At 48.9% G+C, this 23,533-nt stretch overlaps 10 protein-coding genes and 1 non-coding gene across 11 annotated transcripts; 4 read left to right on the top strand and 7 right to left on the bottom strand.

Moving 5' to 3' along the window:
* Window positions 1–222: 222 nt before the first annotated feature.
* Window positions 223–3,240, bottom strand: F9C07_2284794 (fungal-specific transcription factor domain-containing protein). Its single transcript, XM_071510724.1, has 5 exons — window positions 2,620–3,240; window positions 2,419–2,562; window positions 1,911–2,343; window positions 816–1,851; window positions 223–750 (listed from the first exon to the last, which is right to left on the bottom strand). Exons 1-5 carry the CDS (start codon window positions 2,771–2,773, stop codon window positions 502–504), a joined length of 2,016 nt encoding a protein of 671 aa, XP_071364399.1. The 5' UTR covers window positions 2,774–3,240; the 3' UTR covers window positions 223–501.
* Window positions 3,241–3,287: 47 nt separating this feature from the next.
* F9C07_2258921 (uncharacterized protein) lies at window positions 3,288–6,289 on the top strand. The gene is made up of 10 exons (XM_041292842.2): window positions 3,288–3,966; window positions 4,016–4,078; window positions 4,159–4,524; window positions 4,589–4,630; window positions 4,694–5,074; window positions 5,128–5,169; window positions 5,229–5,388; window positions 5,456–5,611; window positions 5,712–5,980; window positions 6,052–6,289. The coding sequence occupies exons 1-10, from the start codon at window positions 3,847–3,849 to the stop codon at window positions 6,106–6,108; spliced, it is 1,656 nt and encodes a 551-aa protein (XP_041147594.1). The 5' UTR covers window positions 3,288–3,846; the 3' UTR covers window positions 6,109–6,289.
* Window positions 6,290–6,470: 181 nt separating this feature from the next.
* On the bottom strand, window positions 6,471–7,586 carry F9C07_6308 (uncharacterized protein; the record flags this gene model as incomplete). Its single annotated transcript, XM_041286361.1, has 1 exon — window positions 6,471–7,586. The coding sequence occupies one exon, from the start codon at window positions 7,584–7,586 to the stop codon at window positions 6,471–6,473; it is 1,116 nt and encodes a 371-aa protein (XP_041147595.1).
* A 280-nt stretch (window positions 7,587–7,866) lies between these two features.
* F9C07_2284796 (uncharacterized protein) lies at window positions 7,867–8,787 on the bottom strand. Its single transcript, XM_041286365.2, has 2 exons — window positions 8,683–8,787; window positions 7,867–8,630 (listed from the first exon to the last, which is right to left on the bottom strand). The coding sequence occupies exon 2, from the start codon at window positions 8,584–8,586 to the stop codon at window positions 8,152–8,154; it is 435 nt and encodes a 144-aa protein (XP_041147596.1). The 5' UTR covers window positions 8,587–8,630; window positions 8,683–8,787; the 3' UTR covers window positions 7,867–8,151.
* A 679-nt stretch (window positions 8,788–9,466) lies between these two features.
* F9C07_6306 (uncharacterized protein) lies at window positions 9,467–10,032 on the top strand (the record flags this gene model as incomplete). The annotated part of the gene is made up of 2 exons (XM_071511450.1): window positions 9,467–9,559; window positions 9,859–10,032. The coding sequence occupies 2 exons, from the start codon at window positions 9,467–9,469 to the stop codon at window positions 10,030–10,032; spliced, it is 267 nt and encodes an 88-aa protein (XP_071364400.1).
* Window positions 10,033–10,357: 325 nt separating this feature from the next.
* F9C07_1647511 (uncharacterized protein) lies at window positions 10,358–12,613 on the bottom strand. The gene is made up of 2 exons (XM_041286366.2): window positions 11,892–12,613; window positions 10,358–11,834 (listed from the first exon to the last, which is right to left on the bottom strand). Exons 1-2 carry the CDS (start codon window positions 11,964–11,966, stop codon window positions 10,551–10,553), a joined length of 1,359 nt encoding a protein of 452 aa, XP_041147597.2. The 5' UTR covers window positions 11,967–12,613; the 3' UTR covers window positions 10,358–10,550.
* Window positions 12,614–14,490: 1,877 nt separating this feature from the next.
* F9C07_t184 lies at window positions 14,491–14,561 on the top strand. Its single transcript has one exon. It is a non-coding gene; the product is annotated as a tRNA-Gly (tRNA).
* On the bottom strand, window positions 14,539–17,034 carry F9C07_2163056 (Alpha/Beta hydrolase protein). The gene is made up of 2 exons (XM_041292851.2): window positions 16,336–17,034; window positions 14,539–16,275 (listed from the first exon to the last, which is right to left on the bottom strand). Exons 1-2 carry the CDS (start codon window positions 16,761–16,763, stop codon window positions 15,219–15,221), a joined length of 1,485 nt encoding a protein of 494 aa, XP_041147598.1. The 5' UTR covers window positions 16,764–17,034; the 3' UTR covers window positions 14,539–15,218.
* A 16-nt stretch (window positions 17,035–17,050) lies between these two features.
* On the bottom strand, window positions 17,051–18,965 carry F9C07_1647406 (FAD dependent oxidoreductase). The gene is made up of 4 exons (XM_041292852.2): window positions 18,586–18,965; window positions 18,243–18,532; window positions 17,601–18,177; window positions 17,051–17,530 (listed from the first exon to the last, which is right to left on the bottom strand). Exons 1-4 carry the CDS (start codon window positions 18,851–18,853, stop codon window positions 17,277–17,279), a joined length of 1,389 nt encoding a protein of 462 aa, XP_041147599.1. The 5' UTR covers window positions 18,854–18,965; the 3' UTR covers window positions 17,051–17,276.
* A 244-nt stretch (window positions 18,966–19,209) lies between these two features.
* Window positions 19,210–20,049, bottom strand: F9C07_6302 (carboxyphosphonoenolpyruvate phosphonomutase-like protein; the record flags this gene model as incomplete). The annotated part of the gene is made up of 1 exon (XM_041286362.1): window positions 19,210–20,049. The coding sequence occupies one exon, from the start codon at window positions 20,047–20,049 to the stop codon at window positions 19,210–19,212; it is 840 nt and encodes a 279-aa protein (XP_041147600.1).
* An 831-nt stretch (window positions 20,050–20,880) lies between these two features.
* On the top strand, window positions 20,881–22,761 carry F9C07_6301 (SAP domain protein; the record flags this gene model as incomplete). The annotated part of the gene is made up of 1 exon (XM_041286354.1): window positions 20,881–22,761. One exon carries the CDS (start codon window positions 20,881–20,883, stop codon window positions 22,759–22,761), a length of 1,881 nt encoding a protein of 626 aa, XP_041147601.1.
* Between the last annotated feature and the right edge of the window lie 772 nt (window positions 22,762–23,533).

A 23,533-nucleotide genomic window follows, 5' to 3' on the forward strand; every position in this document is an offset into this window, starting at 1 on the left:
TACGTAGGCGAAAAAGGAGGGAAATCTCAAGATCCTGTATCACCCCAAGCGTCTACAAGCTCACAGAGACAATCACCATGAGTTACTGAGCTAAGGAAAGAGCTTAACTCTGGTGATACGTATTCCAGTAGTAGAACAATTCCGATCAATCGAGACGAGTTACGAGAAAACATGCCTACCCTCATCATATGCACTGCTCGCCTACTAAAGCTGGAAGGGTAGTGGTGAAGACCATAGACTTTGCTATATGTCGTCGGTGGTTCGCATCTATCAGCAAGAAATGATCGCTAAATTCTATATGTAGCTTCATATCTAATGTGAAATCTGAATACAAGTCTTAGGTCCCATTGTTACCGGTGCGCTTTGTCTGTGATGCCTCGATCAGGAGATACCTTGGAGTCTGACCATTCAAGCTTGGGTTATACTTGGCCAAAGAGAAGACCATTTAAGCCATGTCCAAGGATAACATATTCCACTCAAAGCAAATCAAGGGACATTAGATCATTCCCCGGGGCGGGACTCGTGCTGTTGCTCATCCCATTTTGCCAAGGCAGCCACCGCAGCCCTGCTTGCTTGGTGCCAATACCCATCAGCTTCCTCAACATGGTCCAGAGCGGCGCATAACAAGCGCAGAGAGTCCACGATGCCGATGGGAGTCGTGTCACCATTGGCTAAACTGCGACTCAGGGCAATTAGGCTCATAGAAATGGGCCAGCCAATAAACGTCGCCTGAAGGGTGAAGTGATCACGCTAAAACAAAAGAAGTCAGATGAGGCTCATGGGAAGCAGAGTATGGAGAGAGATGAAAGATTTACCTCCGACCGCTGAACAGGCCAATTCATGCGAATAGCTCCGAGAATCTTGAATGCCGCGGCAGTACTACACTTGCGACTTTCAGCTGCAACAAGCTTGGGTAGATCTTGCTCTTCAACTTTACGTATCGCTGCCTCGTGGAGGTTAATGTGTGTTGCGCATAGGTTGAGGTGTAGTGAAAACGCCAGCGGATCTTCACGGACGGCTTTAGCAGTCAGGTATCGTTGGAAAATGGCGGTGTAGTCATTGATTGTCTTAACTAGACGGTAATGTCGGTCCCAAAACCCAGAGTCGCTAGCACTGCGAGAGAGGATACTGACGTGCTCAAAGCAGAGGCGGGCCAGCTTCACCATGATGGTCACCGCAGCATAGGAGGTCAGGTAGCCAACTCCGGTGAGTTTTGTAGAGTCGCTGATAAAGGGCATTGGGCTAGGCAGAAATGTCTCGCTAAGCTCACCGGGCGACGGGAGAAAGATACACAGGTTGTCCTCTTCTAGAGTGCAAGGCCGACCAATGCGGACGCTCCCATAGCTTTCGAATATATATAAAGACCAGAAAGAACGACGAGTCTCCTCCAGCGAGGCCGGATCGAGCGTATCGCAGGCTAATCCTGTTTCGGTGGCATCCTGTTGAGACCCTGTGCGCTGCTGTCGAGCCGTATCACCGCTATCTATGCGATGCAGGTTGAGGATTTGTGCAAGCGTAACAGCACGGCCGAGGGTCATCCACGCGCGGACAAAGTGCTTTTTCGTCAATTCGTAGCGAACAATGAATAATAATGCTTGAAATGAATTTAAACTCATGATATACGTCTCGTCATCATCGCGCTCACAGAGTTCGATGTATTTGCGCGCATTGCTATAACAGGATGATTGTAGATGGGCGTATTCTGGGGCGATTGTTGCGCCGATCAGGGCCACAGCGTAGCTTAACCCCCTGATTCGGGGGGAGTCTGGATCATGGGTCCATTCTCGGTGAAATCGCGATTGATTTAAGATTGGTAAAACCGGATAGAAAACATCGAAGTACTTATGGTGTCTGTGTCAATTGGTCAGTTGCTTTGTCCTTCATACAAGGAAGCAATGGGAATACGTTACAAGGCGGCAAGATCTGACGGTGAAATCGGCTCTTCTAGTCCATGAGTTGAGGCGAAGAGAGAGCTTTCGAAAGCAGGAGCAACCGAGCCACCGCTCCCAGTGGTAAGATAGCCACTCTCGAACGGAGTTGGAAGATGAGGAGTATCACCTGGCAGGATTGGAAGAGCGTCAGGAGTCAAAGCCGGATCCATTACTTCCCAAAAATCGGGAATGTCCTCCGTCAGGTTTGCTAACATGTCAAACCCCTCAAACGCACGACCCATTGGTGGAGTGACATGGCTCTGGAGCCGCTGCTTTAGTCGCTCATGGTCACTTAACCGCTCCGAAGGCGTCATCAATGGCCAAGATAAGTCTACCTGGGGGGTAATCGGCCGAGCAGTGGTAGTGGTGGATGCTGTCGAGGATGTTATCCGCAGTATGGCTTCTGCATGCGCTGAGACCACCGACAAGGATCAGTGAGAGCCCGAGATATTCAACCAACAACATGTGATCCTGGGGCAGTATTTACCTAATCGGTTCTGCAACTCACATAGTTGGCGTGGCATATCCGCTTGAGCTGCACGATATCGCCTCCGTCCCTGATAGCTGCAGTCGTAGCCAAGCCGCGCACAGCGGCCACATTTGGGATCCCCCCGGTCACAGCGGACCTTTCCTGTGGATAAGAGTCAACACGGTACTTTGTTTGTTGTTCAGGGGAGGTTCTACGTGCGTTCTCTACAAATGTCACAGGCTAATCTTCCAGAGGTCTGCGGCGCGCGTTCTCTCTTGGTGATGGAAGAAGATTGCGATTTGCGCTGGTCGCCGCCACGGTCCTCCATAGAAGCCGCGCTGGAGTCTGATCCGTCGGCCGCACGATGAAGCATGGTTGTAGAAGATTTTGTGAGATGAGACGGGGCTCATCTAGGAGTCATGGACTGGTCGAGAAGCATGCTTAAAATGATAGACACTGATGATAAGATCAGATTTCCTTTCCGTTGGTTTTCCTGAACCTTATGCCAAGCCTTGTAAAGGAGGGGATTGGAGAACGGGAGATTCCGTGAGATAATTCGACAAATGAGGCTGGTACTATCAAGATCCTATGTGGGACATTTTCCCGTCAATCCCATATATGCAGTGTTGCAAGGAAGACCTTGGCCGAGGTGCGAGGTGGTTGCAGGCTGTAAGCTACTCAAATTGAAGGCTGAACATCTGTAACTATAAGTTCTGGACCACTTGCGAACAATGGTCTTTTTGGTAAAGCCTTGGATCACCTGACCCCTGGTTATGCTGGCTGCAAAACATCCAAGCAGAAAACGAAAGTAAAATAAAAGAAAAATAAAATCATAAATTCTCCGGAATGAGTCGATATAATAAGCAAGTTCAAGTACTTGTATCTTCCTCATATTTTATTTACGACTATATCTCGGTAAGCTAGTTACCCTCTAGGTGACGTCGTACCATCGGTATGCAATGTTAACAGAGATCGTTCTATTTCACTATCTAGTATCTGGACACTCTCATGAGAGATCTTGGCCTCAATCCACGTCGGAAGAAGACTTTTTTCGAAGAATGGTTCATTCCGTACCGGCCACAAGACTATCGGGGGCTAATTCAGGAGTATTTGACTGTCCATTCACGTAGAATCCCTGAGAATAAGAAAACGCAGAAACAAGAGATGAAGGGGTTCCCATCCAGGAAGGGACATGAACTGTGTCAAATGGAGACCGAGAGTTGACAATAACTGATGAGCTTACGCGGAGTTGAGGCGGCCGATCTGGCGCCAAGACACGGAGTTGGAGCGGCCGTTCGGAGCCCTAACTGGCCGTTTTGGGTATTCTATAAAAACAGATAGAAGAGCAACACCGGAGTAAAGTGTTGTGTCTTTTGAACTTTTGTATATTGTAAGCTCAAATGTGAACAACTCATTAAGCTCTTCGTCTTACTACCCCTCTTCATCATGTCTTTCATCGACGCAGACCCTGAAAAACAGGGTAGCAATGACAACGTTGCCAGCACGGGCTCCAGCGAGAATGTCATCCCCAAAGAGGCGTCGCTCCGTCCAATTCACGGATGGAAGGTACAGCTCTACTGGCTCCTAGTACGAAAGCCGTAACTAATTGATTTAGTGGGCCATTGCATATGCCTCAATGATCTCGACTACGTTTCTATTCGCATTGGACAATACCATCGTGCGTCCCTATATTCCCCATACCCTAGCTCCTTACACTAGAAGAATCCAGGAGAATACTGCTAATAAATAATAAAACAGGTCGCCGACATCCAACCCGTGATTCTCGACTTATTCGGTGAAGTTTCGCTCCTTCCATGGATCGGAGTTGGGTTTGCCCTCGGCACAATGTGCGTCCTACCATGGGGCAAGGTCTACGGAGTATTCAACGTCAAATACGTCTATCTGTTCAATATCACGCTGTTTGAAATTGGAAGCGCAGTATGTGGCGCGGCCCCGAATATGACTGCCCTCGTGGTCGGCCGTGTCATCGCCGGGGTAGGCGGATCGGGGATGTACTCGGGGACGCTGAGTTTCGTGGCTATGTTGACATCGCTGAAGGAGCGACCAATCTATATGGCTGGAAGCACCGTTATCTGGGGGATCGGGAGTGTCCTTGGTCCAGTGGTAGGTTTATCCATCATATAACGCCACTTAGAGAGTGACTGAGCACGGAGATTGATGGTTATAGGTTGGCGGTGCGTTCGCAGATAGTTCTGCGACATGGCGATGGGTAAGTTATCACACCCTCTGCTAGAATATTTCTGAATATTCACTCATAATTATATATTTTTAGGCCTTTTACATCAATCTCCCCATCGGAGCCGTCTTCGCCCCATCCTATCTCCTCCTCGTCCCCAGCCTCGACCCGCAGCCATCCAAAAGCTGGGCCGAAAAATGTCGCATGATAGACTGGATCATGACGACCATGTTTCTTGCAGGATCTGCCAGTCTGGTTATGGCTATCACTTTCGGTGGCACACTGTATGCCTGGAGCTCCGGGAACGAGATTGCGCTCTGGGTTGTAGCAGGCGTGCTTCTAGTCGTCTGTATTGTCCTGGCCAAATACCATCCAGGCGTGGATAAGGATAACCGGCTCTATCCGGCACATTTCTTTAAACGGCCTATTCTGGTCAATCTTCAGTTGCAGATGTTCTTGGTTTCTGGTATTGTGCTGGTGTGTAACCCTTCTCTGGTTGATATAGGGCTGTCTGTACTAACAAGACATAGGCCATGACCTATTATATCCCGTTATTCTTCCAGTTTATACGAGTTCGTGACCTATCCTCTTGAAAATAATATACTTGCCCAGAACTAACGAATAGAGATAGGGCGACGGCCCCTTAGACGCAGGCGTCCGCCTCCTCCCCTTCATAATCTCAATGGTCGTCTTCGCCATGGGCAACGGAGCCCTAATGCCCAAACTACCCTACATCCTACCCTGGCACCTCTTCGGCAGTGCCCTCGTCGTCGCCGGAACAGCCTTACTATGTCAGTCCCCACTTCCCAAACCACACCACACAAAACAACCACTAACAAAGAAACTCAAAACAAACAGACACAGCAGACCTAAGCACCTCCAACGCCAAAATCTACGGCTACTGTATCCTCGTCGGCGCTGGATCAGGTTGCTACGCCGTCGCCGGGTTCGCCGTCGTGCAGTCCCTTGTTCCGGTGAAGGATATATCGAATGCCGTGGGTGCTATGGCTATTTGTAAGACTGCTCCGCTTCCAAAAAAAAAAATAAATAAATAAATAAATAACCATACCCATGATAAAAATATATGCTAATACTTGGTGTAATATGATTATAGCTCAAGATCTAGGTATGGTCATCTTCCTTGCCATGGCAGGATCTATCTATCAGAATCTTGCGTTGCAGAAAGTGACGCAGGCTATGCCTACTCTCAGTGCGGCTGATATCACGAATCTGGTTGCTGGGACGAGTAGTCACACTTATAAGGCGTTGTCGGGGGAGGAGAGAGATTTGGTTACGCCGCAGATTACGGATGCGATGAGGGATGTTTGGTTGTTCTTTTTGGTGGCTGGGGTAGTGAGTTTTGTGCTTACTTTGGGGTTGGGGGTAAGTTATCTTCTTTTAAGTGTTTTTGGGATCAGGAAAGGAATATATGGGCTGACTGGTTGGTTTTGTAGAGGACTAGGTTGAAGGGAGTGAATGATACTGAGGGAGAGGTTGAATGCTGTCATTAAGATGAGGGTTTATTTATGGCTAGTGGGATGTGGTGGTAATGATGGGGATGATACAGATTAGGTCTTTTCTTGCTTTGCTGGGCAAGTTTTTTAACTTGTTGTCGGGTTTGGGTCATAATTACATTTTAATAGAGGTGTCCTGTGCTTTGTGCTATGGTTATAGGGTTAATTTCTAGGTCATGAGCTGGATAATGCGCGTATTAAGAGATGTCTGTCTATGAAGTTGCATTCAAATTCATAAACATTATATTCATCTAATCGTAGAGCCCTATTATGCCATGACCATAGCTTCTAATGATACAATAAATGGTATATCCTGTTACAGATTCCAAGCAGAGCCTACATCATCCAAAACCCAATTCTCAATGCGTATCCGCCCAATCATCAGGTAACCTCAAATTCTTCGGCAGACGATACTGCCCAAAGCAAGAGCCTGACACACACCGATCAAGGTCACACCTCCCATACAACCGACAGTAACAATCCTTCGCAGACGGACAAGCCTGGTGATTCAACGCCTCCAGATCAACCCCCTCCGAAACCCCCGCCACAGGATTCTGGTTAATGAACAGGATATGCCAGATGTAAGACAGAACACGACCGGAGGTACGATCATCCAACGACGCCGCATTACGATGAGTCCCCGCATCCAACAACCACTGTCGCAGTGCAACATACTCCTCCCTAGAATGGCGACGGATGTTATCCCTCGCGACGACGAACTGCGCGCAGCATTGCGAGCGGACGGTATGCGTGCGACCCAGCTTGGCCTGGCTGCCGGCGCCAGTGCCGAATAGGGCGTCGAGGGCTTTGGGGAGCGCGACGTCGGATACAGCGCGCGCGCTCCAGGGCTGGAAGGCGGCTGTGAAGGCGTTTTCGAGGCCGCCTTGGGGCGGGACATTGGAGGGACAGGTGCTGAGACTCCAGTCGCAGCGGAGGTTGTGGTAGCCCCATGGTTCCAGGGCGGCGGGGATGTTGAGGGCGGCGAGGAGGTCGGCGTTGTCGTATGTCTGGTGGTCGTTGTGCCAGGCGAAGCGGGAGCCGTGGGCGAAGACGGCGCCGCGCGTCGGGATCTGGTCGTAATTGTCGATGATGAAGGTGAGGTAGGTCATGGCTTCGTGGCCGCGGTTAAGCGGGACCTGGAGGTATTGGGATTTAGGGTTCTCCGGTGCGTCGACGGTGTATACGCAGAGATGGTACTTTTTGTCTAGGACATCGAGCCAGGAGGGATCGCCATCGGCTTCGACTCGGGATATGACGAGGGCTGGTTTTGAGGATTCTTTGAGGCCCGGGCAGATGCCACGGGCTGGTGGGAGAACCTCCGAGTTCGTTTGGTAGGTGACTCTAGTCCATGGATAGGTTTGGGGGTTTTTCTTGAGCGGCGATAGTGAGGGCGAGCAGTTCAGGTAGAGGATGAGGAAGAGGATGCAGCCGAAAACGGTGAGGTGGGTGACGGATCTTCGAACTTTGCGTCTCATTTTACCGGATCATCTTATTTAACGTTGTATAGGTACACTGTGTTTGGGAGTGAAGAAGCTGGGAAGCTTCCCATTCTGTGCTCGAGGTGACAGAAGCTTGGGACGACTCTAATGAAGAACCGCGTGCGGAGATGCCGGTGTTCCCGAATTGTTTTTTGGTGATCCTTGTCGGCAACCACACTGATTGGTCGACCCACATTGGAACCGCGGTGGATCATCGCCAAGCCTTTACAGTCTCTCGTACTTACTACTAGTATGTCTTACACTCCACTTCGACCTCTTCTGTATTAGGTACGTAGACTATATCAAGAGACTTACTATAAAAGCGTACGCCAATTACTTCAAGATAGTAATCGAGGATAGTAAGGGGCATTGGTATCTATCATTGAGTATGTATTTGACATCACGTCATATCCACAAACGCTACCCTCAGAAGCGTTTCATCCAGGAAAGCCATATGGAGGCAAGCTCACTGGATGACCGAATGCTAGAGACAAGAAAGTCCAACACTCTAGAGTTCAATCGGTATGTCCTTAAAGCTTCGCCAAACCCAAATTGAAGCCACTCAAATGTCGGCGCTGACAGTGATGATCGCATCGTTGTAATCATCATCAATGTTATCTTCACTCGCAATCTCCCACTCCATTTTTCGAACCTTGTAGTTCTCATCGTAAACGGTGTTGTAGACTGGACGCAGCACTTTCGACATTCTAAAGGAGTCCTCTGCGCCGGAACTCGAGTTCTGGAAGTCGATTTTCCATGTGCGGAATCCAGTGCCCTTGATAGGCTCAAGGTCGACGCTCTCGTTTCCTCCCGCAAGGGTCATGGGCTTGCCTTCACCGCTGCCTTCGAAGATGTACTTGTCTTTGCCAATCTCCTCGACGGTGACCCTTTGGCGGAAGTCTGCGTTTGTCTTGCCGACGATGTGGATCTTTGCACTCTCCGGGATGGAGATGACCACGGGGCCGTCGGGGTGGATCATGTTGGCGCTGGGCTGCATTTTGGCGAGTTGGAAGAATTTGATTTGGAAGATTCAGTTGTAAGCTAGAGGGAGTAAGCAATTGAAGGGAGAGCTGTATGTGAGGGAACAGCAGACCTTGGAGTAGGTGAGGAGCCTTGGGAGCTATTGGGGGAGCTTGAACTTGAGCTTGAGTGGATTAGCTATTGAAGGCCGCCAACACCTTGGTTTATATGCTTGAGCAGTCGGTCAAGTCCGCATTGCGCCAGTCCATTATGCTGTTTCTTGACCAGCTTGGATCGTAACATAGTGGTGCCACGTACACCAAAGACAATTTCAACATTGCAGGTTGTGTTCGATGGGGATCAAGAAATCATCCCTGCCATCACAGGTAGTCTAGCATGTATACTGTATGCGCAAATGCCTGAAAGCTTCCTAGGCAAGCGACACTATCCAGAATCGAATGCATGTGCCAGCAGACACGACGCTATCGAGGAGAAAAGCCTTCCAAATACAGTAAGGGAAGTCATTTCTCTGCATATCCTGATCATGAGCGACCGGATTTCCTGGAGCGACACTTGCGATATGTCAGATTTATGCCCCTCGGGAGATGAATTGGCCTACGTGCCAAATCGCCTAGTGACCATTTTCTGTCGATGCCTAGCGTAGGAGGTGAGAAGTCTGTATGCTATTTGTCTTTCTCTACCATGGCGGCGCCACCAACGAACAGATCACACATTTTCCAGGACGAATATCTTGCAGTGTGGACTTTGAGAAGCCCATCCGGAGCATCGACGATGTATCAGTGCCTTAACAGATGCATGTATCTCCAAAAACGATCAAAGTATTCACCAAGACGTAGCGCGGTGGGAGAGAATGACCAAGTTATGGTATTCTTTGCAAGTGACGATTGGGCGAGAACATGGAGCAGGATGCGAAACGGGTAATAGTAACCGCAGTAAGACCAATCAATGAAGATATTGGCATGTTGAGGGGTTTCCCCCTGCTTGTCTACGTAAGGCAAGCCATACTGCAAGCTGTCAGAAGTGGGATATTAGTTAAGAGTGCCTCTCCCTTTACCCCGCCAATGACTAGGCAACATCATATGCATCCAAGCAACACTAGGATAACATTCGAGAATTCGTCGAGTCATCCCACACAGCTGGCGCGATAATAGATTTGAGCCAGTTTAGAGAGATATATAGATATGGTTGAGTCGAAGGGAGCAATAATTGTGCATATATCAAGAATAAATTAAATTTATCCGCACTTGTCGACGATATAGAAACGAAACGGAAAGTATACTAACGTTAGGTTTCTTCCGTCCATGAATCCATGCCTTACCCGTCCTTGCAGACCATCACTGCACGTGCCATCGGCAGATCACAAGGTTCCCTGCCTTTCCTTTGCATGGGTTCTTGGAATGCCACGCTGGACATGCGGCACCGTATAACCCCACTTGTTGACAAAACACAGAAGGACGACTAGAAGCTGATGGCTATGCCACGTCAGGCACATTGTGCTACAATGTGGCATTCTATCACTGGGATAGTCCCATGATATCCAGAACACATTAAATCCTTCGGGTTTTGGAGTGGGCAAAGAGATACGGATGAACATGTTAATATATTTGTAAGTCCGGGTCTGGCACAAAGGTACAAGATCGGGAAAGGCGTAGTTCAGTCAATTAGTATCGTGAAAGAAAACATTCATATGGGCTGTCGCCCGGTGTGGTCTGGTGAAAAGGAAGGGTAAGAGAGGGGAGGCAAAGAAGAAAGGGAAAAGACGCAATCCTAAAGCAGGTGCATCATGCTTCGCTATCAAAACAAACAATCGAAACAGAACATCAAGGTTCCTATACATAATCATAGGTACAAATGCTATCGCTGATCAACTCCATGGGATCGCTTTGCAGATACATAGCGACCAACGTAAGAAAAATGTATAGAACGAAAATATATCGAAATCTAGGGAATTGCCGACACCCAGCGAGAATCAAAGCATTATTAGTGGGCAAGGCCAAAGGGCTGCTCCACCAGAGCATGATTTCCTTGGCCAGGAGCCCTTCGCGTTTTGAACAAGCCGGCAATCTTCTGGAAAAAGGTGGGCTTATTATTGGAGGATGCAGGTGTTTCGGTGCGACTCTTCCAATTCAACGTAGTTGCTTTGCTCTTATGTGACCAGGAATTTTGGAGTCTAGAAGGGATGGGCTGGTGCTCCGACTGTGGTTCTTGGCGTAGCAAGACTTGTTTCGGCGTCTGGGGTAATGCATTCGAGTTAGATTCAACCGCATTAGCTTTCATCTTTGCCATGACGGCTTGTTGCAGATTCAGGTTACGCTGCGCCTCTTCGGCAACTGTTAGAATATGCGCGAAGCCATTGCCATCAATGATAACCCCGGGCTCGCTTTCACCATTGCCGGATTGTGACGGGTCCAACCCTGCCTTGGTCCCTGGACTATCTCCAAGAAACCTCGACTGGGCAATTAGCTCGGGCTGTCGACTTTGAGGAAGGCCACTAGAGACTCCAAAGCTTGGCGAAGTGCTACTGAGGAATGTTGAAGGTGAGGTGAAGCTCGGAATTCCATTCGAGTCCAAGCCAACATCCGGATTAAGGAATACTTCCATGTCGTCTAATGCCTCATCTGAACTTGGACCTGAGTTGCATGTCCCAGCGAGGAATGACATCGTATCCTGGTCTTTCGTTTGAGCATCTCCTATGGGATTCCCCATCATGGATTGTTTGCTACCTTGTCGAGATTCCTTGACTAGTGATTGACTATTTGGGTCTTCTGCATTGCTGGCATCGGAGCCAGAGGTAGTGCCCCTTACCTGACCGAGCAAAGATCCCGGTGCGCGCTCACTGGAGTCGGGGCGTGCATCGGAATGAGATGACTTCAATAACCGCATTGTCTGTCTGCTGGGTTGCTGGGTTAATCCAACACCCGAGTCAAATTTATCCTTCAGGGCGGCGACCTCAGCGCCAACCTTAGGAGAAAAGTATTTCGAATCAATTTGCGGTACTGTTCTGTCTTGTGCGGCGCTATATTGGTCTCTTCTTTCGCTTCCCATACGTGTCGATGGCTTAGATGATTGATTGGCCGGCGGTGACGGCACGCCACGTTCAATCCGGTATACAAGTAATGAGCAAGCATGTCTGATGTCCGACTCTAGCTCCGGGCTAATGTATTGACAATGGGTTGAAGAAGATGATGGCCCATTATAGCCGGGGGAGTCCACAAAATCATAATACCGAGTCGGCTGTTCCTGGAATACTGAGGATGTGGGTTTCTAGGAGTGCTTATGAGCCTCTGTTATAAAGGAAAATGTGGTCCAGGATACACTCACTTGTATATGTAACAGTTGAGAGATAGATCCACGCCTATTCATAGTGGTACCTTTTCTCCTGCGAATAGATTCCATTGTGGATGACCAAAACACTGAATGAGAATACGGTCACGAGGGAAGTGAAACGCGGTTGCTTTGAAAGAGAGAGCTGAAATTGTCCGAGTAAAGAGAAAAAGAGAGGACAGTGATCACTATTCACCGGGCGATGTCGTTTTATTAGACTATACTTGTGGTCTCTGACCAGGCAACCTTAAGAGGTCGGTTCGAAAGTGCAACAAAGCGTTGGGCAACCAGTCCCAACAATGGTTAAACGAACCACCAAGTCGATCACAAATGAAAAAGAGTAGAAGGTAAATCGTTTACGGAAGGTGTTCCAGAACGAAAGTCGAAGTGGTCTGAAGCGATGGCCTGGAATGTGAGGGCAGCCTAACTAGGCTTATATCGAAGGAATGTCACTAAAAACCAGATTCCAGAACCAGATCTATGGTCAAGATGAGAAGTATCCTATGACGAAAGAAAATGAATAGTAACACGCAGAGCGTCTGGGGTCAATAAAGCGCCGGGTCGCACACAATGCATGAGGGAATTCCGGTATCAATACAAGGCGACAGGGCAAATAGACACCGCAGCCCCAGTGAAGAAGGGGGAAATAACCACAAGCTCGGTTAGCACATGAGAAATAAATTGGTTCCCGAGGACATGGCCAAAGGAGTGGCTGCGTTGCAGGTGGAGTATATCACCGAGGAAAGGAAGCGAAAGCAATCCGGCTAACAATAGGTGGACAACAATATCACGGGGACAATGGAGCCCTGGGTACACTTTGAGCCCCTCAAAGTATAAAAGTCATAATAACGACTTCAAGCTCCAGAGTCATGGCCCAGGGAGTTTGAAACAAAAACACGCATTCACTTTCGCTTAGGAAAAACCAACGCTCCCAATGGCGCCCAAGGGATATGATGCCATCTGCCGTCTGCCGAGTTTAGCACGAAAAGCCGAATCCGGACCCTCATGAGGTGCATCAACTCCAAACTGGGGAATTAGTTCAATGATCGTCCGAGGAAACAAGGAACGGCTTTCTCCACATTACATGGGGTGGGCCGGCAGATCATCTGGATCAATAAGCCCGGGGGATAGTAGATAGCTCATATCTAACCACCTTACATCTCATAGCACCTGTCAGTATTCAGTCTGTGAAGGGTATTGTTCTTCTACCATATCTCACAGTCGCACAATGGTTCTTCTCTTATTGAACCCCTTCTTCTGTTCGAAAGCGAGGAGGCAAAAAGGGGGGGAATCAAGGGGTCGGCTGGTGAACGCCCGAGATAGAGATCGTCAATTATTCTCCCAATCGGGCACTTTCAAATCATCGCCCGACGACTCATTTGCAGGTCCCGTCACCTCATTGGCTATACAGCGAGACTATGAACTCTGGCTCCCTTTCCTGCATGAAAAATTTTTTTTTTCTAACGAAAAAGCTCTATGAACGTGACGCTGCGTTTGCGCCAAATGTCTCAAACGGCCTACAGGAGTTACAATACTCCGTAGCCACAGAGCGATTCAGATACAAAGACAATGTAAACATATACAGACAGACGGTACCCTGCGTCATTCTGGTTCCAATAATATTGCTTTTTATTCGACGGGTCAGATTTAAGTCCGTGTAAGACACCCAATAAGTTTTACCATAGGTATTATGTCCCTTTCATTTGCATAGGTCTGCATAGGTCTGCAGATTCCGCGGTCGAGTTTTTTGTTAATAGGCCATGCACCGTGGATACTTCGCCCAGAAAGCCAGTTAGGTAGTATTACATGTATCACATGTCCGAGGTCCCCGGCAAACGTACGGAAGTAACCGCCGATCGCTTTCTTCCCCAACTGTTCCCGCGGCTTGCGTACGGAATCTCCATCTTCAGAATCCTCAAGATAATACCCCGCACGTTAGCTTCAACTTTCCATTGTGGTCATGCGTTCCCCAGGTTTTTCATAAAGAATTGAGTTCTGCTCGCCGACCAGAGGTTAAGGCAGAGAGTGCTTTGACGTGGGCTCGAGCCTTCTCAAGAGGCAACCTCTACCATAATTGACTTTGAACTGCTTTGCCGCCATTTTGCACGGATGGACAAACGGCGTGACCTTAGGTGGAAAGCTAGAAATCGGGGCAGTCAACGAATGCGCTTCCCCACAAAACTGAAAACTGGACTTTTCCTTGATCATGGTGCAGATTATGACTTGTCACTATGTCCAGGGTTCCTGACATCAACTCTCAAGTCTTTTTCCATGGCCGACACCAATATTCTGCATCTGGTATCATATGTATGCGTCCGTCTGTTGAAAGTATGCGATTGGGTTGCTTGACGGTACTCCGTCATAGTACCTAAGGATCATGCGTGATCTGTGCTTTATTGCAGATGCTACCAAGGAAGATGCAGAGGCTCTTCGACGATACCCGGTTCCGGGCTTTGAAGATACTCCGATGACTTTTGGTCCTCGAGGTGGGTTCGCAACATGACCTCACAGCATCTGGGCATGTTCTTCCTTGAGACTACTGCGAGAGTATATGTCGCTCATAGCGACATAAGACGGGTGAACTCACATCAAACGAGCATCATTGGTCTAGTGGTAGAATTCATCGTTGCCATCGATGAGGCCCGTGTTCGATTCACGGATGATGCACGGATGTTTTTTTTTGCCCATATACTTTCTGGAAGTATCATACTTTTATCTTGCTTTTTAGTTGCCATCTCTGAAAGACTAATTCGAACCAAGCGGGCGCTCGTGCGCAATATCGTAAGAGTTGGGTAGTAACCTACCGCTTGTCTTGACAGACGCAATCTTTACAAGCTACTAGTACTTCCCTCGTCTGTTACCATTGATAATACTGAATCCAAGTCTAACAATTCAATTCTCATATTTTCAAGCATTGATGGTTGACATCTATCTACTATGCTATCGGAAGATCTATTGATTATGTTGAAAGATCGTCCACCACCCTACTGGAGACTCCCTAGTTGAGGGAGAACACTGTGAAAAGGGCTATTGATGGAGAGCAGTTGGATGCTTCTTTTACAGCCTTACCTGTTAGTGAGGTACGAGAGAGGCAGTTGGATGCTCAACTCTCTGACTGGCTCAGAAAGAAAATAACAAAGACCGCACCGCTACTTCCCCGAAAAACTAGATGCGAGCGGGATGGGGGTCCGCGGCGTACCCTCTCTCTCGGTTGTTAAAACGAGAGAAGGTACGGTGACCCCCTGGTGACCCATAGAGCATCATTCGATAAAGATAAGGCTGCAACGTATGCGCCAAATAAGTTCGAAAACCATTGTTATCCCTTTACCAGGCGGTGATATCTTCCACCTCCGCCTCTCCGAATGTGCTGCTCTTAGTTAGCTTATTCACCCCGTCCACCTCCACGGCCCCATCAGCTGGAGCCTTGGACATGATGTCCGGCAAAACTTCGCGGAAGAACTCCAGAATGTAGCGGTTGACCTGCTCAAACTGGAGGAGGAAGGCATCGTGGCCCTCTGGGCTTTCGATTCGTTTGAGGCGTGAGTCCGGAATGCCAGCTGCAATCTCTTTCTGCTCCTCAAAAGTGAATAGGCCGTCACTCTCGATTCCCAATACCAATGCTGGCTGTTGAATTTGCGCCAAAGCCTCGCGAACTGGATCACTCGACGTCGGGCTCGCTCGTTGCCTTGACACGTCATGTGTGTCCAGTTTGCGTGTGATAGCGATGTAACAGTTAGCATCGAACCGTTTCACAAACTTCTCACCCTGGTAACGCAGATACGACTGGGCGGAGAAATAGGTTGGCGGACGCTTCTGACCGCTCTTCAGTGCGCTATCGATGGTTTTACTGAAAGTTTTGGTTCCGGAGAACTGGGGGTCCATGTACTGAACTTCGGTCTGTTGCGGTGTGGGAGAGGTGGGGGAGTTGCGCCCACTAGGTGTCGAACGACCACCTTTGTGCCCGTCATTATGAATAGCCCAGTGCTCATTCGGGGGTGTAGGCAGCTTTTCCGTGCCCTTAATGTTTTGTTGTTTGGTAGGGTCCGGCACATTTCGCCCAAACCGAGATTCGAACGAGTTGCGGCTCCGGTAGGTAAGAAGAGCGGACATGCGAGCTGCGCCAAGACCAGTAGCAGGAGGATCATCAAAAGAATAATAGCCGTCCTCGTATTTAGGGTCGCTATAGATGCTTTGGCGCTGGGCCTCTCCCCAACTGATGCACCATGCGGAATGCCGCGGAGAGGTGGCAATCGGCACAATCGCTCGTACATAATCTTTACCGAAGTAGGCATATTCCAAAGTGAGCATACCGCCCATGGAGCCGCCCACAACGGCAGCAATCTGTCGAACTCCCAGATAATCCAGAACGATCTTGTGGATCCTGTACTTCATGTAAGTTGCCCTGCACACTTCGGAATCCCCCACATAGCCAACCACCTACCTCACATCATCACGAACTGTAGTAAGTGGAAATTCCGGTCCATACAGTCCCTTTTCTGGGTTTCCATCCTTGTAGGTTACGGCACTAGCGCTTCCGTATGGGCTACCCAGGCTATTCAAGCAGATCACGAAAAATCGAGATGTGTCGAAGGCCTGTCCAGGGCCACCCAGAAGTGGTCCCCACCAATCTGCGACATCCGCGCTACCGCTCAGAGCGTGACAGATCACTAAGGCATTGTCTCCGGTCTCGGACAGCTGACCCCGCGTAGTGTAGGCCACTGGGACATTGTACAACGTAACGCCCGATTCCAAAGTGAACGAGGGGATCGAAACAAACAACTGATCCGTGATGAGGTTTGAGAAAGGGTTCTCAGGTTGAGAGTCGAGTCTCTCTACGGGATTTAGTAGCTGTTCATTTTCATAAGTCATAGTGGGGCATGGGGGATTACTGACGGGGTTGTGCAGGCGCACTGTTCGATTCAGTGGCCATTTTGAGCAATTCGCTTGAGAAGAAAAAAAAAAATCTGATCAAACAAAATGAAATATATGCGAATTGAAATGAAGAACTTTGTGACAAACAAAGGAGATGGGAGAGGAAGAAAATCAGAAGGAGGGATGCGCAGATCTCACATTATGACTCTTTGAAGCCTGACCCACTAGAGATGCGTATTCGTCATACGAAACCAATAGGAGCACTGGAAATTCCTTGACCCCGATTTCGGCGGCTCCATTGTTTTTCCGTCCCTAGTAACTTTATCCATCAAGATTGCCACTCGGAGTTGTAGTGTTGTTCGATATGCCGAGAGATTCTACATCCTTACCGGAATATACTACTCTATGTAGCTTGCAGTTGTACATACAGGAGACCAGCATTGCGATTATTTCACTACCGGACACCAATCATAAATGCTGTACTGTATTTAATCTTTAAGACTCTTGTCGTCAATTCAAACTGAATATATCGCCTCCTTCCGGTCCTTCTTGTGCGTTCGTTATCCTCACAGCCGTTGACTTGTAAAGTCGAGGCAAGTGAACATCCTCGAAGCTCTTACCATGATGAATCATGTCGGCAAGTCCTTTTGCGGCCAGGAAGATCACTGGCATGCCATGACCATCAAATCCGGCACAAATGTATTGCCCGGGTTTATCGGGAACTTCACCCACATGAGGGCTAGTATCATACGAATACCCCATAACTGTTACAGAAGATGGTTTGTTAATGTCAGGCTCATCCCAGTGGATATCCTCCGGCTTGAAAACACTCACTGCCTGTCCAAATCTCCTTCACGTAGGCCCCACTATCTTCCCAGCCTTTGAATGTACGCTGCATAAAGTCATTGTAGTAGTCTTTAGTTGGTTCTATCAGCGTGCTGTCATCAATCACCGCATACCACTGGTCTTTCCGGTCTATGAATGTGCGTTGAGCACCTCCAACGATAATACTTCCGTCCGGCCTCGAGATCAGGTAGCTGCCGCCGCTTTCGCCTGTCTTCGTGCCAATGCCGTAAGAGTATGGCAAGAATGGTGCGGTCTTACCCTCCGGGATCCCAATATGGCAACATATTCCACGGCAGGGAACTATACTCGCTGAATACTCGGGCAGCAGGCCGGATGTGTATGCATTCGAGGCGTAGACAACTTTAGACGTGCGGACGGATCCCCGCGGGGTATGGATTATATGACCGGAACTGTCAGATACTACGGAAGTAACCGGAGTAAATGCTTGCACATTAACGGCAGGCGAGTCCGCAACCTTCGAAAGGAGACCCAATATAAGCTTGTAGGGCCACAGGGTACCTGATGTGTATGAGAGGCATGCTTTGGCACCTTTGATTCCAGAAACCTGTGTAGAATTTGTGTCTTAGCTGAATAGCTTTCTCTGAACATTGACAAAGAAAACGCCCTTACCCCTTCTGCATTCTTTGGTGGTGTATAGTGTATGTCGTCTGCAAAAGCCAGACCTCGTGACACTAGTTCTTTATATTTCTTTCTTGCCTTTTCTCCTGCCGCTTCATCTAAATAAACGCTTAAACACCGAGTGATATTGAAATCACAGTCAATGTTTTCTTCCGCAAGGAGATTCTTGAATGCTTTTACATGACTGAGTTCAAAGTTGGCCACCTCGGCTGCAGCATCCACTCCATATCTCCTAATATAGGTAGGGATACGGTCATACAAGTCGGGTCGTAGGTGGCCACCTAAAGTAATAGTCAGGTTAACTACCATGAAAATGATGACCTAGGAAACTTACCATTTCGACCAGTTGCACCAGAGCAGATTTGCCTAGCTTCAAGGATAGTAATAGCGGGGTGAGGCTTATTGTGGCCATCCAGATGTTTCAGGAGATGATATGCAATGCTAACACCAGAATAACCGGCCCCGATAATGACGATATCACTCTGGCCTGGAAGAGCTTCTGTGCTTCGGAGTTCGTCCAGTGGGTGAGGTTCTGTGCGCCAGAATGGTTGAGTAGGGTTATCAACTGGTAGGAAGGAAGGAAGAGGTTGATGAGTGCCCATGTTGTAGATAATTAATTATTTGAAGGTTGAATAGTTTTCGTCGGTTCTATTGCTTCTTTAATACTTTTCTGTCAGAGAGTCTAGCTGCTAAGTAGCTATATTTGAACACCGAACACCGATGTCCTAGTATCCTCGGAGTGAAGAGTCCTCTATGCTAAATTGATAAGGCGTGCTAGTAATGCGGGGTTGTCTCATCGAAGCTTACGAATTGGCTCCCTGTTATCACTACAATCCAACAAATGCCGCGTTTCTGGCATCGATTATCGTATCTAGCTCATATGCTTCCCTTTCTGATGTACACAGATTGAATACATACGATTAGATTCTGCACTAAACCAACATCTGTCATAAAGTACTCAACTATAAGAAGCCAACACCGCATCAGCCTTCTCCATAAACCCACTCATCGCAGCTCGATACAGCTCTGGCCCCAAACTAATCCTCGCAACCCCCAGCTCCTTCACCTCTGGTACAGTCAAAAACCCATCTCGCAGCACCAACTTCACATTCAATTTCCCCTGAAAAGTCTCAACCAACTCCTTAATCTCCTCCCTCGACACTCCCCTTCCACCCGCTCCACCCCAAACAAACACAGTACAAGCCCCAGCCCTCAAAAAGGCCCTCCCCCTCTCAATCGCATCCTGAATACTTCCAGGTTTGCCACCGGGGTTAGCCCCAAGGACATCCGTCCTCGCATTGACCACAAAATCAGGAACACCGAGCTCCGCAGCAGTCCGAACCGCCAGTTCAATCCGCGCCACGGCCTCCGCCAAAGGCCGTAACTGTCCCGTAGTACCGTCTAGATCTTCAAGGTTGCATCCCACTGCGCCCAGATTGATGATTTCCCTGATCGTTTCGGCCACGTCTGCGTAGCCGTCCTGGATGTCGACAGTTAGGGGAAGCTTTGTTGCAACTTCATCTGAGACTTTATTTCCTGAGGGGTTGTTGGGTTTTAGGGTAGCTGCTATGGAGCGAACGGCGGCTAGGTTTTGGGGTAGTGTTAGGGCGTCATCAGGGATGCCTTGGGAGGCTGCGATGGCGTAGCTGGCCGTCGCGATTGCTTTTGTGGAGGGGTGGTTTGCGATTAAAGAGGCTGTGGCTGGGTCGTATACGTTGGTGAGGAGAATTGGGTGGCCTGGGGTGTGGAGGTTGCGGAAGTAGATGGCTTGGTTGTTTTGGGCGGCTTTGATTGCCATGGTGGGTAGTTGGGGAGGGGGTTGGATTTGAAAGTTAATAGGAACAATAGCTTTAGTATAATAGAGAGAAGAAAGTCAGGCTTCAAGATGATGGGCAAATTTATTATAGGGGACTTGAGTCACTCTATTTGTAATTGAGTAGGTGTATACATGATCGTTGCTCTCGAAGTGACCAATCACGAAGAAGCAGTACATCAGACTTCTCGTATTCAGATACTTAGTGCTGGAGTAATAGTCCCATAGGTTCAATACGAGGCTAATAAATGCCTTTCTTTATTAATTTAGCAATATTTGACGGACTCCAAGTGGTAGTGGTTGCGTAGCTACATGAAAAGTTGCTCTATCACATCATTTGAAATGTTGTGGCTAGTATCAAAATATATCTTGTGCTGGTCGTACTAATTTCAAGATAACGTAACTAGGATCATTAGTATAGATAGAGAGAAGCAACTAAGAAGAAAGGTGCGTGCAACAATTGATTGAACTTAGTCCACTAGCCTCTATCTAAGCAGAATATCTGGTCACAAGGACATATAGTTCGGTTTAAGGAGAATTGACAAAATGGAAGCATATTCGAAGAAGTCAATCTGGGAAGGCGCTAAACCCGAAGAGACAGGTCATTGATGACATTAATCCACATCCGGTTAGTGCGCTACATCATTCCGCCCAAAGCTTTGAAGCCCGCAACTCGGGCTGGAGTCCGACCGCAGGGGCAATCGCATCGCAAACAACTATGGCCCTGACAATCCCCACGACATTCGCTCCGTGAATTTATCCTTTACGTACTATCTTACATGACCCCGTTTCTGACAGCAAGCGATACCCGTCATCATGACCGATTACTCAACATGGAAAGTGACTGAATTGAAGGCGGAACTGAAGCGGCGCGGCATTGCGCAGACCGGCCTCAGAGTCAAACAACAAATTATTGACAGACTCGTGGAGGAAGACGCTAAGGGCGACGAGAGCCCAGTCGCGAACGAAGAGCCTGCCGCGACACAAGATGCTATTGAGGAGTTACAACCCGCCGAGGGGAAACAACCTACGCCGCCTCCCGTGGATGCTGCTGCAGAGTCACACGACCCCAACCCTGCAGAACAGGTGCAGGAGCAACATCATGACCAAGAAGTGCCAGGCATTGATGCTGGTGAAACACAGGCCGAAAAGATGACTACAGATGTGACACAGGATGACGACGCACCTACTGAGAAGAACCAGCAACAACCGTCCAAGTCGGAACCGGCAGAACCAGCAGAAGCCCAACCTGAAACTGGCACTCCAACGCAACCGATTGAGCAGGCTCCCGGAGATACAGAAGAGAAGGAACCTACACCTGCGAGGGAAGCAAGCACAGGCCAGACTGACTCCGCTGAAAAGGTTGCGCCAGCTGCTGCACCGCCCTCAGAGTTGGCTACTGGACTGTCTACACCACTTCCTCCCGAGGAGCTTATTGAAGATTCTCGAAAAAGGAAGCGTCGCAGTCAAAGCCCTGTTCCTACGCCCGACGCGCTGGCGAATAAAAAGGCGAAGCTTCCAGCAGAAGCCCCTAGGGTTCTCTTACCGGAGGACAGAGGCGCGATGGATATTGATGGGGACACCAAAGCGGACGAGGTTGTCTCAGTTTCGCAAGAGACCCCAGAAGAACATGTCCATGCCGATCTACCTGATGAACAAGCTTCTGTACCTCGTGATGACCCACGTTCTCCTTCTAGTCCCGATAACTCACGAAGCAAAAAGAGCACTGCGCCGAAACATGACGTTCGTTTCAAGCGCCTCTTTGCAGCTGGCGAGACAGAACAGACCCGTCCTGCATCTCCCCCCGCTGATACAGTAACTGAAGATGCAGAAGTTGAGCCGGCCTTGCATGTTGCGACAGCAGCACTGTATGTGGGTGGCCTGATGCGCCCGCTTCAACCGGCTGCTCTCAAGAGTCACCTCATTAGTGTTGCATCACCCCCTGGAGCTTCGCCCGATCCCGACGTTGTTGTCAATTTCTACCTGGATTCCATCAAGACACATTGTTTTGTCAGCTTTACAAATGTTACGGCAGCGTCTCGTGCCCGTGCTGCTCTTCACAATACCGTTTGGCCTAACGAGCGGAACCGCAAAACTTTGTTTGTGGACTTCATCCCGGAGCATAAGTTGCAACTATGGATTGATACGGAAGAGAATTCTCGTGGACGTAGCGGTCCTCCAGCTCGCTGGGAGGTAAAGTACGATCGAACCGACGACGGAGTAGAGGCTGTCTTGGAAGAAATCGGCCCGAAGAATGCGGGATCCCGTCAAGCCCACGGACCGGCGCCAGGTGACTTTTCTCGGCCCCCACCATTGGGTCCACGAGCGGATATGGAGAAGAAGGACCGACGTCCCAGTGGGCCTTCTAAAGTTGAGCCCAGCTCTCGACCTGGTCAAGGATTCAAGCCTCTCGATGAGCTATTCATGTCTACTACCACCAAGCCTAAACTGTACTATCTTCCTGTCCCTCGCGACGTGGCGGACCGACGTTTAGACCGATTCGATGATTTGCTGCGAAAAGGATCGTATCCTCGTCCCGGTGGCGACGAAACTCGCCGGATATCATTCGAGGACGGTGACCTATTTGTGGACAATGGCCCTGAATTTGCCGGTCGGAATCGGCGACGAGGTGGTCGCGGACGAGGTCGAGGTGGCTTTGGGGATTCCTGGAGGGGCGATCGAAGAGGTCGTCATTAAGAAGGTTCTTGAACTGGTGATGATATCATGTAACATTCGGGCTGCGTTCTCAGATTAAGAATCTGACCAAGCTATGGCTTCTTTTCTTGTGATGTTCGCTAGGGTTTATGACGTGTACAATATAGGGCCGAAAACTGCCGTATGGGCGCTTTAGGAATGTATATTACTGGAAATAAAAACAGAGAAATCATGATGAATATTGTTCCCTGCACCATTAGTTATCCTCTTGATATAGCCTTAGTCATCGGGGCTTGGGAGAAAAGCTTAGCGTTTCTTGTGCTTGCTGGACCTCACTCATGATTGGGAGCCAATCCTTCCAGTCCCGAGGCGCAGTGCATACCGAAATAAATCCTGGGAGTGATCACCGCCACGATGAATGCTCCACACGAGGGCTAACATGGACAACTATTTTCGGAGACCCAAGTGTTCATCAGCCTTGTGGACAGTCTCCTTTGTCTTCTGGCTATAGATTAGGTCCTGCCGATCCCTTAATGATTTTTTCTTTTTCGTTGTCATGCGTTGTTGTTTCCTCCTCTCTCCACTACCTGAATGAAATTACCGATGCCATCCATATCCTTGCAATTATTCCAGGGACATTGTCGAGACACAAAATCTCCTGTTGACGTCGCGAAACCGACAAAGAAGAAAGAACTGACCTCAGGGGGTGGGCCTCTTCGGAGCAAAAACCAACGGGCGGATAAGATAGCGCTGCCTGCTGCTGTCCGCGGATAAACATCTCAAAAAGTATTCTTCGTTCTACTCTCACTTTCTC

Source organism: Aspergillus flavus, chromosome 5, assembly GCF_009017415.1.
Source record: "Aspergillus flavus chromosome 5, complete sequence".
Taxonomy (NCBI): Eukaryota; Fungi; Ascomycota; class Eurotiomycetes; order Eurotiales; family Aspergillaceae; genus Aspergillus; species Aspergillus flavus.

What these genes read in the sequence shown, in the direction of transcription:
- F9C07_2284794 (XM_071510724.1), bottom strand. Translation starts at nt 2,773, where the DNA reads ATGCTTCATCGTGCGGCCGACGGATCAGACTCCAGCGCGGCTTCTATG. An exon ending in TGAGTTGCAGAACCGATTAG is followed by an intron (nt 2,344 to 2,418) that starts GTAAATACTGCC and finishes CGGTGGTCTCAG; the next exon opens with CGCATGCAGAAGCCATACTG. An exon ending in CCGTCAGATCTTGCCGCCTT is followed by an intron (nt 1,852 to 1,910) that starts GTAACGTATTCC and finishes CAATTGACACAG; the next exon opens with ACACCATAAGTACTTCGATG.
- F9C07_2258921 (XM_041292842.2), top strand. Translation starts at nt 3,847, where the DNA reads ATGTCTTTCATCGACGCAGACCCTGAAAAACAGGGTAGCAATGACAAC. An exon ending in GTTCTGCGACATGGCGATGG is followed by an intron (nt 4,631 to 4,693) that starts GTAAGTTATCAC and finishes ATATATTTTTAG; the next exon opens with GCCTTTTACATCAATCTCCC. An exon ending in TGCTTACTTTGGGGTTGGGG is followed by an intron (nt 5,981 to 6,051) that starts GTAAGTTATCTT and finishes TTGGTTTTGTAG; the next exon opens with AGGACTAGGTTGAAGGGAGT.
- F9C07_2284796 (XM_041286365.2), bottom strand. Translation starts at nt 8,586, where the DNA reads ATGCAGCCCAGCGCCAACATGATCCACCCCGACGGCCCCGTGGTCATC.
- F9C07_1647511 (XM_041286366.2), bottom strand. Translation starts at nt 11,966, where the DNA reads ATGGAATCTATTCGCAGGAGAAAAGGTACCACTATGAATAGGCGTGGA. An exon ending in CTCAACTGTTACATATACAA is followed by an intron (nt 11,835 to 11,891) that starts GTGAGTGTATCC and finishes AAGCACTCCTAG; the next exon opens with AAACCCACATCCTCAGTATT.
- F9C07_2163056 (XM_041292851.2), bottom strand. Translation starts at nt 16,763, where the DNA reads ATGACTTATGAAAATGAACAGCTACTAAATCCCGTAGAGAGACTCGAC. An exon ending in ACAGTTCGTGATGATGTGAG is followed by an intron (nt 16,276 to 16,335) that starts GTAGGTGGTTGG and finishes CATGAAGTACAG; the next exon opens with GATCCACAAGATCGTTCTGG.
- F9C07_1647406 (XM_041292852.2), bottom strand. Translation starts at nt 18,853, where the DNA reads ATGGGCACTCATCAACCTCTTCCTTCCTTCCTACCAGTTGATAACCCT. An exon ending in CACCAAAGAATGCAGAAGGG is followed by an intron (nt 18,178 to 18,242) that starts GTAAGGGCGTTT and finishes AATTCTACACAG; the next exon opens with GTTTCTGGAATCAAAGGTGC. An exon ending in GAAGGAGATTTGGACAGGCA is followed by an intron (nt 17,531 to 17,600) that starts GTGAGTGTTTTC and finishes CTTCTGTAACAG; the next exon opens with TTATGGGGTATTCGTATGAT.